This window comes from Platichthys flesus, chromosome 4 (genome assembly GCF_949316205.1).
Source record: "Platichthys flesus chromosome 4, fPlaFle2.1, whole genome shotgun sequence".
Classification (NCBI taxonomy): domain Eukaryota; kingdom Metazoa; phylum Chordata; class Actinopteri; order Pleuronectiformes; family Pleuronectidae; genus Platichthys; species Platichthys flesus.
This window is the reverse complement of record NC_084948.1, coordinates 19674435-19690954: the sequence shown is the minus strand read 5'-3', so window position 1 is coordinate 19690954 and position 16520 is coordinate 19674435. Positions and strand designations below refer to the sequence as shown.

The window sequence follows — 16520 nt, the reverse complement described above, 5'->3', positions numbered from 1 at the left end:
TCCAAAATACTAAGTAATAATCTTAAAAAGGATGTTTCAAAATAACTACAAATGATTTATACTTGTTAAGCTTCAAGGATGACATCCATTATACAGTACATATTTCATTTACATTTCGATCTTGAGCTGCCAGTTTGATGAAATAACTTTTTATTTATTATTAACTTAAATATCTCTAAGAGAAAAGTATGACACCCTGACAAAAATGTGAATAGTTATTTTCATTTTTTCCCAAAGAATAATAAAATAATAAACTCGGTCTATTTATTAATTATTAAGTTTCTCAGAGTAAAACACAATATGTCGGAAAGCCAAACATTGAAAAGACTGACAACATGATAGCAGCCTGATAATGCAGGGCTTCAATGTTTGGCCACTAGGGGGCAGTAAACAACAAAACAAGCTGGTAGAAACCATATATGCTGTTTAAAGACTAAATATTTACTTAATTGATTTTAAATAGAATATTTACATGGTTTCTGATCCGCTGTGGTCTCAACCAAATCAAGATTGAAACTCTGGTGTTTAGCTGTTACTTAGTGGATTTATGTGTGTTTATTATGAGGAGAGGACACTTAACAATAGTAGTAGTTAGAGTAGAAAATATAGATTCATGCAGGCTTCTTCTATGTGTTGCATGTGCTCCTAACTTGCTCTTTTTGTCCGCTCGGGCATTTAGTACATTTCCGCAGTTAAAGTAAATCAAACTGTTAACCTCAGCACTTAAACAAACGCAGCACATTTTAAACGCTGGACCCCGCAGAGCGCCTCAGCACAGCTTTAAAGATGGAGTCATTATGGATTCATGACACGGACTGTTCATCCTCCTCTCCTCATTCAATTTCACTGCTCGCTTTTATGCAAACATAATCTTCCATTCTGTTTCCGTCTCTGTATCTCTGTGTCAAGTGCTTCTTCATTAATATTTTATTGACAAAAGATAATCGCAGTTTGGACTGTGTGTGTGTGTGTGTGTGTGTGTGTGTGTGTATGCGTGTATGCGTGCTGTGTATTTGTGTGCAGGAGGATTTTTGTTTGATGGGAGACACTAGCAGTTTTGACATTTGTAGTTACAAACGTTGCGTTGAGTAATGTTGCTTTCTGGTTGCTTTGGAACAATGTCACTATATCTTTAAAAAACTCTTGTTGCATAATGTCTATGACTTTTATGATCTGTGTCTTTATTATTTATTTGTTTTGCTCTGTGCAATTCACATCATTTGTTGTAAAGCACTTTGTTACTTGTGTTGAAAAGTGCCGTACAGATAAAGATATTATCATTATTATTATGATCTAATGTGAGCTGTGTGATTTGTGAGAACATGAATCATGCATATGAGCCCGTATGCAACACAATGCATTATTAATGAACGTGAAGGGTATATACACAACATGTTAGAGCCATCCATCATTGATTAGCTGCTTTCATTTCATGGTCCAGATGAATCTCAACAGAGACCCATTGAGGTTTCACTCCTCAGCGTTCACATGGTTTCATTCTCATTTCCAAGCCAATATTATAGATGAATGATTTATTAGACGTTGTAAAATGAGTGTAATTCTCAAATCAAACCATCGCTTCATTAGTTTAAATGTAATTTCATTTGACTTCATGAGAGTCCATTAAATGTTCACTGAGGCAGACACGTTGATGGAAGTGTAATGAAAATGTCAGGGTTTAGCAAACACCCTTTTTTTTCCGGTGTTAACACAAGAACAGTGTCAGACGCAATAAGCCTCATTTCACAGATTCGTTATCAAAACTCTCGACAAACAGGAGGCAGCGGTGCTAAAAGACAGATCACTTCTGTTTGCACAGGGTAAACTCTGTTCAGGCAGGAAGATCCAGATGTATAATCAGCCTGCAGGCGGAAAGGTTTCTTTGATCGAATGTTATTCAGTAAAACTGGGATATTACAGTCGGGAAATAATGTGCCTCAGTATTTCAGCTTGTGATTCGGCTGGTTTTAAATAAGTATCTAATTCTGGTGAGGAGAGAAAAAATAATAGAACAAAACAAAATTCACAGTCTAGTCATTCATAATAGGTACAGAATATGCTTTGTGTTTATACCATAGCAGATACTGTCCATTATTCAGTGGCCGTGGCACAGGAGTTGGAGCGGGTCGTCCACGAACAAGAGGGTCGGTGGATCGATCCCTGCAAGGCTCCTCCATTCCATGTGCCAAACTGTCCTTGGGGAAGATACTGGCCATGATGCATGAGCCAGCAATATGTGAGTGGTGTGTATTAGAGAAAGTGCTGGACTTAGATGGTCTATCTGAATGGATGAAATGCAAAAATGTCCAGTAAACCAATGTGATATATAAATGTATATCTAAGGAGATTTTCTTACATTATATGTAGAGGTACAGGAGATCCTTATGCATTCCTAATCCACGTATGCACTTATCTGTATGGGCTTTATTTTCTAACGTTTAATAGATGAAATGCTTGGTTTTGACAGTTTACATCTAAATTGACACTGCAGCATGTACCATCATTTTAATCACTTATTTACAACAACACATGCCTCATTTCCCATGTTCTCCTATGGGGAATATCCTCAGTTAATATATGTCTCTTCTTCTTCTCCATCTCTAACAACCATGACGTGATATTCAGTTTCAGTCGTCCCTCTGTGACAAGATGACGAGATGTGTTTTGACAGAATGATAGCGTTTCATTTCGAACGGATCCCGTTTCATTACACTTGCTCTGTTCCTCGCCGGTGCATTTGTCTCGCTGCACTTTCACCTTGTGCTTTTTCACATGAACAGACTACTGCATGCACCACATGCCAATACACACACATGCACACACACACACACACACACACACACAAAGTAGGTCACCTTGATGTGTGAGGCTGAGCTCAGCTGGTGAATCTGTATGTGTGTGTGTGTGTTTGTGTTTATGCTCCCTGGTGGAATGGGTTTTGTCCTCTCATGTTCCTCTCTGTGTCCTCATGGCCCCAGAGAGAGTCTGGTCATAGGACTGGGCTGTGAGTCACTTAGCCCAAACCTCAATTCAATTACACGACCTGGAGTTAAATGCACTTAGAGTCATGTTTGCGTTCACGTCAATATCCGTGCTGCTCAGGGCCAAAAGAACTCAGCGTCCATAGAGTCGTAATGGTGGTATCATGATGAAGGAGTGTAAATACATAAATAAGCATGGGCTGTCATCGTTTAGATCCGTGTGTGCATTTGCAAAAATGGCTTGAGTCCAAAAATCTATCAGCAGTGATTAAACTAGCTCCACAGTATTATTAAGTATTATTTCTCTCTACAGCTCGCCACTGGGATACATCAACACCCATGAACAAACCAGACAAAGTGAAGAGTCCTTGAGCATCAAAATCCTTGGACTCCACAGGGAAGGACAAGACAAGGCCAGCACACCAGGGTAGAGGCCAAGCTTTCACACAAGCTGATTGCACACTCTCCCATCGCCAACAAACATCTAATGAAACAGTTTTAATTGCAATCTAAGCATTTGTTGAGTCTTCAGTTGAAACAAGTCTCTGGTGACAAAGCAGATGAACACGTTTTCAGACATTTAATTGAGTCAGACGAGGATTCAAATCCCGTGAATGAACCCTTTGCCCTCTTATCTCTTGAGAACTGCTCCAGACTGGAATAAATAACACATGTGTTTAAACGTACACTGTTCCCAGTCATGGCTCAGAGAACATGGGACCCACCCGTGGTCACATGATACCACTCAAATCTGATCTAATTTAGGTTTCCCCCGTTATTTTACCCCCTGGCATTTACTGTCCCGATTCCATTAAGGAAGGTTTTGAAATTCGAAAGGATAGAAGGTAATCTGGTGAAACTGGCTTCCAGGGACACAGGGTGTTTATTTTTAATGTGTGTTTTTTCTTAAATGGAATTGTGCGCACGTTTATGGGTGCCTTGCACACAAACAACACGTGAGCTTATGTTTTTAAATCAGTATTTAAATGGCGGGGAAGGAAAGTGGGAGAAACAATGAGTGATTTTTGCCAAGCCACACGTGAAAAGGCAGTCTGGTGTATCGGACCAGCTTCACACGGACACCCATAGTAGTAGTACACTGCGTTTGGCCCAGCCCCAGATAACATCGGTGAGGGGGATGACGACAGCGCGTAAATCTACAGCTGGAGACGAGCGGTGCTCTAGAGTTGCGCGCTTTGAACGGTGAGTCTGCCCGGCCCCGCACCCCGAGGCTACACATCCAAGGGACCGTGGGACGCCTACATTACGCGTGAGTTGTCATTCGGATGGAAGAGGAATGTTCACTTATCATCTCCCTCTGTCTGGATTTCGTAAGGAACGTGGCACGTGTTGTCCCATTCTCGCATCTCAACTTTACGAGCTCCTGAGGCAGATTTAGCCAATAAAAAAAGTGCCAAAAGGAGACGGAGAAGTTCATCCTCTGAAAAAATGTCCACGACGCACCTGAGCTCCCCGGCGCCCAACCGGAGCAACCCCTCCACCGCCGGCTATGAGGGGACCGACGCCTCGGAGGTGGACAGGCAAATCCGACTGCTGCTTTTCGGCTTGTGCGTAACCATCGCCGCCGCCACCTTCACCGGAGGCGCGTACTCGCTGCTGTCTCTCCTGCGGATGCGGAGGAAAACGTCCCTGTGTCTCATCGTGGCTTCCATGTCTGTGGACGACCTGCTCAGCGTGGTTCCCCTCTCCCTGTTCATCCTCCTCCAGTGGGAGACGGATGGAAGTAGAGGGTCGAGCAGCCTGTGCACTTTGTCCGGACTTCTGTACGTGTTCCAGGGTGTTTCCAGCAATATGAAGGCTTGCCTTATAGCAGCCTACACTTTTTATGTCACCAAGAGGTTCGGGGTGCTCCAGTCTGTGCGCCGGCCTGTGAGAGTGATGTGGGCTATCGCCGGCGTCTGGGCTGTCAGCCTGGCCGTCAGTGTGCTGCCTCTGTGCGGATGGGGCAGCTTTACGCCGGCTTATCTTGGTTGCTTCCCTGAGAGCGACAGTTTTTACATCCTGTTCCTCTTCTCTTTATATTCCCTGTGTTTCTGCGGCTTGTTGTTCTTCTTCATCCCCCTCACCTACCAGCTGCTGTGCTCCAGAGAGTCCCAGAGGACTTTGCTGTACCCGAGCTATTTGGAGATGTCGAGGGGACTGAGTGGTTCTGTCCCCCTCTGTGACCTCCAGTCTTTCTCCCGGGAGAGCCTTGACAAAAGTTTCGGTGCCTACAAAGAGCTGAGCCCCAGTTCGTGCGTAACAGAGCTCAGGGAGAGGGAGGACAGCCTCATGTCCCCGGTGTCCCTAAACGGACAGAGGACACCAGCTGTCGGGGACACACCGGTGGTGTTCGCGCAAAAGCGCTTCTCCATGATCCTGGCGGTGGTCCGAGTTGTTTTGTGGATGCCAATGATGGTAAGCCAAAAGCATCAGTGGGCATATGTTAACGTTTAGCCATTGCAAACAGTTCACTGTATCCAGAGGATTCAATGTTTATCTGGAAACACTTTACATCTAATGTTTGCACTTATTTCCCAAGAAAATCATCTGGTGTTAAGTAATTCAGTAACAATTGAATGTCACTTTTTGCACTAAGATTCTTTCATAGAAATAACAGGAAATGAACCACCTGTTTCCTCCTGTTAAACTCACTGTGTTTTGTTTGAAATGTAACTGCTATACAGCTCACTGTATGGGCCTCTTGTCAACCCAATGAGTCATATAGGTCAGACATATGGCTGCTTATACAGCACAAGATTACAAGACATTTTAATGTTGTATATCTCCAAATCAAAAGACCCTTTTTGTTGTGAGCTGTCAGAGGTAATAACGGAGAACAATGTGAGATTAGGTGGATTAAAAGTCAGAAAAGAAGTGTTATATTCTCTTAAAATCTTCTCCTGTGATAAAAAAAATTTAACATTAAATAATTGTCCACTTTTAAAGATCAACAAAGCACTGAATGTCCATTGAGTCCACAGTGGGAAACAAGACAAGTTTTGAAACCATTTAACATCACATTATTTGCGAAACACTGATTTAGAGAGAACACTATTTCTTCTCAGCCTTGCCACTGTCCCATTCAATTCACATTCCCTGTAGCTGGCAGCAGTAGTTGGCAAGTTTTAGTCAACACCTAAAGGAAAGCTTTCATCATGTGGCCTTGTGAAGTACTTTGCAAGATTGCTACACAGTGAAAGAGAAAAGCTCCAAAAAAGGAATTAAAGTGATACAATTCATCGTTGACAGACAAGTACAGGCAAACATAATTGGCATTCCAATGTTGTGACCCTGAGAATATGCAAAACCAATGGAGATGATTTATGCAGGAAAATGTCAAATTGTTACTGATCAGAAATTCAATGAGCTCACAATGGGTTTCCTTTCTGTTGATGGGAATATTTTCAAGCAACACACTTAACAAGTATTTCTTGAGAGAAACATTTTTTAGATCTTTGTATCTGCCTTTGCAATGACAAGTATTTCCTAGAAAGATGTAGAGGTTAATATCCACACTGTATATGCTGCACCCGTTGCCGGACCTCACAGTGATATTCATAAAGGAGCTCTTTTCTAGTAAGAAGAACTATTTATGCCTTCATTCATTTTCTATTGAGTAATGCAATTCACAGCACAACAGTCTCGTCGTGTTGCATATCCACGCGCATGACATCGGAATATGTGAATACGAAACAAAAGAAAACCAAAAGCAAAAAAGGATCAGTGTAATTTTCATTTTCATTCACGTGCCTCCCTTCCCCCAGTGTCCTAATGCATATCGAACAACAGACTCCCAGGTGAATTAATGTCTCCTTTCCCTTTCATTCACAGACCTTGGTCCTGGTGCGCCACTCGCTGAATGCACACAGCTCTTCCCTGGAGACTCTGAGCTTCTTTCTCACTCTGCTCGCCCCTGCGGTCACTCCGTTATTCATGCTGTCTGAGCGCTGGATCCACATGCCATGCGGTTGCTTCATTAACTGCCAGCGAGAGCCAACGCAGGAGGCCTCAGGTGGACCATGATGTAACAAATTCATCAGCAATGCGCCACGAAATGTGTGGCGTCAGGTTGCAATGAATGTGTCCTCTGTTTCTTTTCTTTTAGTGATGAAAAGAAGATTTGAGTTCAATCTTTCCCTGCAGCAAGGCTACGGCGTGTACAAGTTGTCCCATGCCACCATGTCTCCTACCAGTCTTCCCATTGAGACACCTGCCTATCACAGCCTCTTCAACTGTGACTTCCCCAATGCCCGCCTCGATGCACTCGAATGTGGCGGGCTCTCCAGCCTGGCGCCTGACTTTGATTTCAGCACCACATGCCGGGTGGACAGCTCCTCTAACACAGACCTTCTGTTGGAGGCAGTAGCCGGAGGTGGGGAGGCGCTGGCTGATTGTCCTCCACTTCCCTACCAGAGCCACGGGGAGGACGAGGACTTCCGCTGCGTCCCTCTGGTGCCCTCTCATCACCGGGAGCAGGAGCGCAACCTCACTGACACGTCGTCCGTGTTCGAGGGGACGGAGAGGAGGCTGTCGCACGAGGGGTGTCGCAAAATCGAGCTGACAGACTGGGAGTGGTGCAGGAGTAAATCAGAGAGAACGCCCAGACAGGTAGACCACCTCAGGTTGAACCATTAGATTGTGTAGTTTATACTTGTCATTGTGTGATTAATGGCTGGAATGAATGGATTTTCTACAGAGTCTATTACTTTCTCGGTTAAACAACTGCTGCGTTATGGTGATTTACTTTCGAGGTGATCTGTTAGAAGTGATTAGTATCCTGGGAGCGATAAATAGTTTGATTTCCAGTGGCCATTTACATTCAGCTCAAAGGGAAAGTGCATGTTTTCCACTGCAGTGCATATGCACAGAGATAAAGAGACACACACCTGGTGGACTCAAGTGCCTCTTTATACCCAGGCTTTAAAGGTGTGTGTGTGTGTGTGTGTGTGTGTGTGTGTGTGTGTTTGTGTGTGTGTGTGTGTTTTGTTTTTTGCGGTTCTGTCCGTCTCAGTCCCTGTCTGTCTCTGCTTTTATGGTCTAGGTCTCTGTTGTTTGATTTGTTTACACATTTGTGAATATTCTTCTTTATAGTCAAGCTGACAGACTGGGAACCGACCATGTGATTTAGATAAAATGGTTTAAATCTCCTCTATGGGTATCGTTGTCTGTGCCAAGCCTCAATTGATTCTGACTAATAGAGCAATTGATCAAGATACTATCAGCAATGTACCATTTAAGTAACAAATACCAGACTGTCTTTCAAAACCAAGTATTCATTCATTACTGCTCCACAGATAAAATCAGACGCTCTCTCAAGGCTCAGCTCTATTTGTTGGTTCTTTCTTACAGGTTCAAGATCAGTGTTAATGAGTTTTTTCCACTGAAGGTTAGTTCCCATTTGAGGCTTGTGAAAGCATTCCTGCAGTTTGCTATAAACATGGAATGAATGGACTCCATGAATGAAAAATGTAGTACAGTTTAGTCCGTTAAGCTCATGAAGTAATTATTTTCTCAGTCACTCACTAGTTGCTGCATCCAGTCGATGCAAAGTCAGAGACTAAACACATCAAGTAAGCAATGCAGCTCACGACAGTTTGCAACAGGAACATGTAACATTCTTTGTTTGTTGTTGACATCCTGAGCTCTCGAAATACGGGAGGCTTCTTTCTCTCCGAGTTTTGTTGGCCTTTAACTGATAGTTAAACAAGGACATAACAGTAAAGCCTTGGTGATTAATGTGCCCTGACAGTCGAGATGCCAGCCACTGATGAGAGAACGGCCTCATATTCAATCACTTCATTCTGCCCTCATATGAAAAACCTACAGTGATCAGTACCAAGAGAAAGTAGCTTTGAAAATGGAAAATTAAATAAATAGCTATGTGTTGTTTACAAAACCTCAGAAAAAAATACAAACTGTCAAATTTCAACTAAATATACTGACAAAAATAAATGCATTTTTTCCTCGGACAGCAGAGATATAAGAACTGTGAACAAAATAATAAATCAAGCACATTTCTACAAATCAACTTCAATGCATTGAGACAAATAGTCATAACAACAACAAGAAATTCTACAGGGAATTATGCACGGGCACCTTAATTTTATAAAATAAAAGTCACTTTCACCAACTTTTTATAGCAATCGATATTCCACTAAAAAATAAACCCAACCTAACAACGTTTTACTGATCTGACCAAGATCAAGGAGACTCTGAATAACACAATAACGATGGACCCTGGCAGAAATGAAAAAAAAAGCTCTGTATTTTGCTTTTCCATTTTCATTGAACCCCTTAATTTGCATCGGATAAATAAAAGTAAATAACATGGACAAAATAAAAGACCCGAAATCAATGTCTCTATTTTGCAGAAAATAAACTTAGAGGTGCCCCAAGTTTTCATGATTACTATCTGGAAAATCCATATCAATATCTCTATTAACAGCTCCACTCTACTCTGGTTCATATATGTTAGAGTAAATTATAACAAGCAGAGTGGAGTGACAGAAAAATCTTTGGCTTACCCTACGCTGGATGAAAACCTCATAATTGCATTCATTTTCTCACCTCTGACAGCCTGCTGGAAAACACTGTCTGTCACTATGTCCTTTTCCATTGCTCCCCCTCATATGTTGTATTACCACACACACCAACCTGTCCAGGGTCACTAAATCACTACCTCAGAAACCGACACATCTATTATCCACATAACCCGTATTTAATCTAACCTAATCTCTATTGCGTGGCTCCCTCTCATATCACTACATACATAACTGCTTTATGTTACTGTCTTTTTGCTAATGTATCTTCTATGGCATCATTTATTTTCAATTTCATTGACTATGTTTTGGCTCTATGTGTTCTGACACACATTTCACAGATTTGCAGCCGTGAATCCTGAGCTTTAACAAAATGGGTTTGTAGCTTAATTCATAAACACTAACAAGCTGATCAAAGTCATAAAACTAACGAGAACATGAACAGATGTGCAAACATGGATGTGTTCAAGGGCACACACACACATCCACACATGTACACACACACACACACACACTATCTCTGGCTCTCTCCCACACTGTATCTGCTCTACTTATAAGTCTGAAACGTTTCGGTTTGGAAATCACCAGAGGGTGAAAATCCATGGAGCATGCATCTACTGCCCGGCTTTGCCACTCACTTTGCATCATGTATAAGTCTGTGACTGCTGATGTGTGTGTGTGTGTGTGTGTGTTTGTGTTTGCGTGTGTGCGTGCGTGTGTGTACCATTTTGAGCCTAGACATCACGGGGTAAAGACATTTTGGGAAAGTGAGGATATTTTGCCCAGTTCTTGGATTCTGACCCACTTTCAAAGGCCTGTTTGAGGGTTGAGACAATAGGTTTTATGGTTAGGGGAAGTATAAGGGCACTATGATTGCAGTACATGGACGGTGTGTGTGTGTGTGTGTGTGTGCATGCACAGTCAAACACCAAAGACCAAAGACCAAAGACAGGATTAGGCTGCACAGATCCAGCAACCCTCTGTCTACAGTCACAAACGGCATGAAGATCAGAATTAGCTCAAACACACAGCGGTTTTGTTATACTGTGTAAACACACAGAGGCAAACAAACGATGAACATCAGGCCTAAATACTCTGTGATTTATTACGGTTCCTGGCTGTGTGTTGTTCCTCATTAGCAGGCGAGATGTCATTACCCGGCTTCTCCCCTCCTTGCTGTCAGCCCTCCTGGCCTTCAGCATCCACAGGGAGAGGTGGAATTAGAGCTTAAAGACATCTTTACCCTCCCTGTGACTTTCTACTCTCTGTTAGCTAGAACAGAGCTGGGGGCGCGTTCACAAGTCATCTCCCTGAGGGGTAAATGATGTGCATTCAGATGCGGGGAACTGGAGCCTGTTTACCCTTCTGAGAACACATCCAAAACTGTGAATGAATGTTGTTCCCACCGACCAGTCCCGGAGGCGGAAATGAGAGGAAGTATTGATTGTCAGACAGAGAAATAAAACAACCACGATCAATGTACAGCAAACTTCAATATCAGATATTTTGCAGTATTGTTGCTCATTAAGTCGCTTGAATTCATCTGTTAAAAATAGGAACACCTAGAGTCGACAGCCACAGCAGCTCTGTGAAATTCTTCTTATCCACAGCAATACTTTGAGCTTAATGCTAAATTTAGCCTGCTAGTAAGGTTATGACAACAATTTTAATATGCTGATGTGTTGAAGGTTGTAGTATCTAGGCCACTACCTCCACCAATTGGAGGTCATGTCTTCACGTTGTTTGTTGGTTTGCTGGTTTGTAGGCAAAATTATAAAAGAAGGATTACCATAAATCTTGGTGAAAGGATGTGGTGTGAATCAAAGAAGAACGCATTCAATTTTTGTCAGGTTTAAGGTTTGTTGGTTTCTCAGAAAGAGAAAAAATAAATGGTTAGGGGACTTTGTGTACAATTTCGTGCAGATCCAAACGAAAATCTGATCGAGTGGATATAAATATGGTTTCATGAGGGGACTGTTGGAACCTGGCGGAGGCATGTAGTCTACTGAGTGTCACTCTAGTTTTCATCATTAAACAACAAGAATGGTTCAGAGTACAGTACATACCTCTCAACTAGTCCCAACAGTCCCCTCAAATTAAATCAAGCCACACTGGTTGATTTTGCTCTTTTTCCTGGATCCACACCAAAAATTAAATAGGTTCTTTCTTCGCCCAGTTGTTTAATTTTTTACATATTCCTGCTGATCAACAGACAGACGGACAGGGGAGTAGAAAACATGGTGGAGGTAATGAGCATCTCAGAAAGTGCAGGTGAGGATGATGTGAATGTCATTAGCGTTGCTGATAGAATGAGCGCTTGTACCAAATTCAATGTCAGTCCTTTTGAAAGTTGTTGAGACATTTCAGAGTTTCCTAAAAATTCCTAAACACATCTCTGAGAAGTTGAGGTAATTGACTTAATAGGTTGAAACCATTCTAACCGCTAATTCTGCTTGATAGTAAATTGGACAACGTGTTTTCGGCTCAACGTCGCAGCCTCTGTCTCTCTCTCCCCCGCTCGTCTCTCTCTCATTTCACATTGATGGAAAGACAATGACAGGAAAACAGATAGTCATAGAGAACAAGATAATGACTTCCTTTTTGTTTCTGCTGTGCGTCATAGCCACAATCTAATCATTACATCAAACTTAATGAGACCCACCAGTCGCCCTGCCGTCGCACCACAAGACTCTTCTCCTTTCCCCTGCCGTCAATATGCATTTTCTCAAACACATCACGCTGACTGAGGCTCACTTTAATGCACAGTGTGGTGAAGTGATCTCCATGGAAGAGATACAAAAACAGGAGATAACATGAAATTCGATTTTGCAAGTGATAATAAATGAGCCATGTACTTGAAAAAAATATGGCAAGCTGAAACCCAGAGGAAATTAGTTCCATTATACAAAGAATTAGATAAAGCTTCTGGTTGCCCTCCTATGCACAGAGACCAGACATCTCACTTTCGCTGCTGTTGACAGGACTCTTACATATACGCCTCTGTAACTCTTGGGTTAGAAGTGGTCAGTCAACACATTCATCTCCCTGCTATTGACAAGGACGCAATCAGTGCTCGCTTCGTCTGAACAAAGTGAACGAGAGGCACAGAGGCCTTGTAGATGATGCGTCAGACGCTTTGTACCTCTTGTCAATAGCATGGTGAGTAGCCAAGATGGAACTGAAGGTATTTGAAAGTGACCTTCACATGAGCATTTGTGGATGGATGGATGGATGGTTCGGTCAATCATGCCAAATTAAGCCATACAGGCAAGTTTCCATCCGGATTCCTAGTCAAATGGTTGGCATCTTAAAAAAAACATTAGAAGAAAATACACAGTGAATAAATGTATCTCGGTCGATGTTAATTCAACATCTTCTGCCCTTTTTTTTCTATGCAGCGGTCAACGGGTGGTCTGTCAGTGCCCTTGTGCGCCTTCCAGGGCACCGTCTCTCTGCAATCATCGACAGGAAAGACCCTCTCTCTCTCCACCTATGAGGTCAGCAGTGATGGACTCAGGATATCCCCAAACAATGCCAAGAAGGTAATAGGTTCAACTCTTGATTAGACTGGTAATATCACCAAAAAAAACAAAATTTATACTGTATATATATATCTTTTGAATGTTGGATTACATTGTGCCCCATACTGTTTGTGTATAACTTGTACTGTAATTCTTTCTGCCATAAAGGTGGAAGTGTATCGCTCCAAATCGGTTGGCCACGAGCCCAGTGCAGATGACCCAGCCGCAGGAGGCCAGACCAGGGACATGAACGTCGGCAACGTGGAGATGGGCATGGAGATAGGAATGGGGATGGGGATCGGGGCAGTGGTGGGGGACACAAATGTCAAGATCCACCTCGAGGTCCTGGAGATCTGTGACAACGAGGAGGCCATGGACAGCGTCTCCATCATCTCCAACATCAGCCAGTCCTCCACGCACGCTCGCTCGCCCTCGTTGCGCTACTCGCGACGGGAGAACCGCTTCGTCTCCTGCGACCTGGGCGAGACGGCTTCCTACTCGCTGCTCATCCCCAACAGCGGCAACCCCGAGACAGACACCATCAACATCACTATACCTGACACTGTAGAGGCGCATCGCCAGAACAGTCGGCGACAGACACAGGAGAGCTCTGGTTACACAGAGGAGATTCAGCTGCTCAACGAGGCCTACAGAAAGCAATCTGGGGAGGAGGGAGAGTGACACACTCTCAGGATGACAAGAGGGTGGCTCTCAGGAGGAGGTTGAAAGAGAAACACTGCCACCAAAGATGAGAGACATATTTCCTAATCATTCCACGTTTACTTCCTTCTGATCGCTCGATCCAAACTGACAGACGACCAAAATAGTGACTTAGATAAACACTGATGTAATCGTCTTCTCTTGGACTTCCTCTTGAGATAGCAGCACGAGAGCACGTGCATCACCTGTGTGTGGAGTGCATAGAGATAGATTAGCTTGTGAAAGAGCAGATAGTGGTGAATCGGTGGGAGCGGGAGAGAAAGAGATAGATCCGGAGGAAGCGGCGGGCAGGAGAGAGAAACAGTTTTCCAGCAGAACATCTGTATTCATGCCCAGACCTTCACCGTGTGGCCGCCTGTCGTCATAAAACCGATACATTAACAGAGAAACTCCCTTAGACGTGGAAGAGGAGGGGCCGCGGTGTGGTCACATGTCTGATTTGAAGCAGCTTCTGCAGACTAAATCACCGGTGACTCAGCTGTGAGGGGAGGGTCACCTGACCCATGAGTCTGACTCATTGCAGTGTGTGTTGTTGTGCATTTTGAGTGTGGGATGTAGCCTTACCCATAGGGATGAGGGTTAACTCATGACAGTAATGGTTTGTGATGTCAGCCACCAAACGTATTCCATGGTTCCTCTTATAAGAATGTGTTTAATTCTGTGTATTTCTTTAACTTATTGCGTGTTTAACTTAAGTGCACCCTGCTCCTATACGTCCATCATGTGTAACACAGTTAATGCTGCTACTATCAAAGTCAAGAGACCACTATCCGTGCTGAAAGTCTGAAATAGGAGGAGAGGAAAAAGGAGAGGAGAGGAGTCAAGCTTTTAAAGGAGAGTACAAGTGATCATTGGAGAAGGGGTTGAGGGGATACTTATGCAGAGCTGTTTTCTGCCTCATGCACATTCGGTGCAATTTACATAAGTGACAGTGTGCACAGTTTTACTACGGTAGGCAGCATATGAATGTACATCCCCGGACCACTTTGCGGGGAATCGTCTCTCTGCCAGCTCAGTTCACTGCGCATCCAATCAGTGAGCCAAAGAGGCCTCTCACTTTCGGTATTTAAATTCAGGAATGGAACTATTCAAGCATCCTGGTAAACAGAAGCATACAAATCTTTACTCTCTTTCACTGACAATATCAGTATCATAACTTATATCTACATTTATATGCACATGTGTGTGTACAAACAGCAGTAACATAGGTATTAAAGATCAATTTATGAATAGATGTGTATTCTAGTTTCTTTCTTGATGGTGTCTTTTATTTATCAGCTGTTTGTTCGCTTGATCTTCAATACAGCGTCGGCCCTTTGTGGACTTCATCTGCAGCCTTTTAAATTGTTCCTCTTGTGATCCCACTTCATCAGTGGCAATGTGTCACATCCTCTTGAAGAATGTGGTCATTAAAGATTCATACGGGGAAATTGCCTGCAACAAGGTTGCCGTGCATTTCATTGTGTCGAGGGCTCCCGGGCGAAAAATAGTTAAAAGAAAAATAACGCACGGGCGTGTATGAATCATAATGAATGTGAGTTTTTGTATTCAATGTCGACGGCTGTTAATGGTGCCAAAGGTTTTCAGCTCAGCGGGGCTTCATCTCTGCAGCCTAACGTGGTGGAAGTCATTTGATCATCTGCTTATTTACAGGACTATGGTTTAGCTTCAAAAAACAGGTTCACAAGTCAAACTGTCATTTGTCCCGCTGGTTAGAGGTTGAAACTGCACCTTAGCTGCACCAGTTTTGGTCTGTTTACACATTCCTATCATCTAGACCGATAAGGTCATGCACAAGCTCCTGGAATGGGATCCTTTATTACGCAATAAAAGCTAATAAAGCGTGATAAGTAACTACTTAAGAGACTGACCTACATAGAGAGGAACCATCATGGGATGTTGTGCCCTGAGGATGAAATTAATGTGACTAATCCACAACAGCTGTATAAAGATACGGTATTATGTATTGTGCGCTGGAGATGAAAAACACGAAAACAGGTTTTGCTAATTATCCATATATTTTCTTTGCATATCCGTGTGTATATGCAAAGATTTGGAAATGCAGGCACTTCAGGAGGTGAGTGGCTGGAAAGCAAATGGTAGGAAAGGCACATGAAGGCAGGAAAAACAACAAGTAAGATGACATGAAAAGTAATTATCAAAGACCAGCAGTTATTCTTAATGTTTTCTCTCTGATCTCACAGCCTCTCGTTTTATGCTGCAACAATAAGGTGCAGGTAAGCCTTCATCAATGGAGCGGCTTGAAACCTCCATCAGCCTTCAGCGAGCGCATGCATTATTTAGAATAGAATCCACAGCCAGAAGAGGAGAAGAAACCAACCTATGTTAAATCATGATGTGTTTCATCCGTTTTTGATCTTGGTTAAATGATTCATTAGGGTCAGGGGTCGTTTGTATTCATCACAGGACGTCCACAGGGTGAGAAAACAAGGTGTGCAGAAGGGCAGTGCATCCATGACAGTGCTGACGGGATTAAAGTGGGAGGGGCTACGAAACGGAGCTGTCTCCCTTAATATTCCTTTGCTTTCACGTCCCCTCACTCTAAAGGTCCCGTCACATGTCTCCCGCTCCGTCTCGGCTTCATTCTCTTTAAAATTGTAAACACCTCTCCACTATTTTCCTTCCCTGCTCACTCTGACTCCAGCTCATTTTGAATCCCTCACCTGTTCCCCTTAGAGCAGCCAGCTGTGCACAGTATCTGTTTCACACTTATAACAAATACAAGTATTAGAGGC

General features: G+C 43.1%; 1 protein-coding gene across 1 annotated transcript; it reads left to right on the top strand.

Moving 5' to 3' along the window:
- The first annotated feature begins 4430 nt into the window (after positions 1-4430).
- On the top strand, positions 4431-14968 carry LOC133951932 (probable G-protein coupled receptor 149). Its single transcript, XM_062386189.1, has 5 exons — positions 4431-5399; positions 6816-6996; positions 7090-7592; positions 12922-13065; positions 13213-14968. Exons 1-5 carry the CDS (start codon positions 4431-4433, stop codon positions 13723-13725), a joined length of 2310 nt encoding a protein of 769 aa, XP_062242173.1. The 3' UTR covers positions 13726-14968.
- Positions 14969-16520: the final 1552 nt, after the last annotated feature.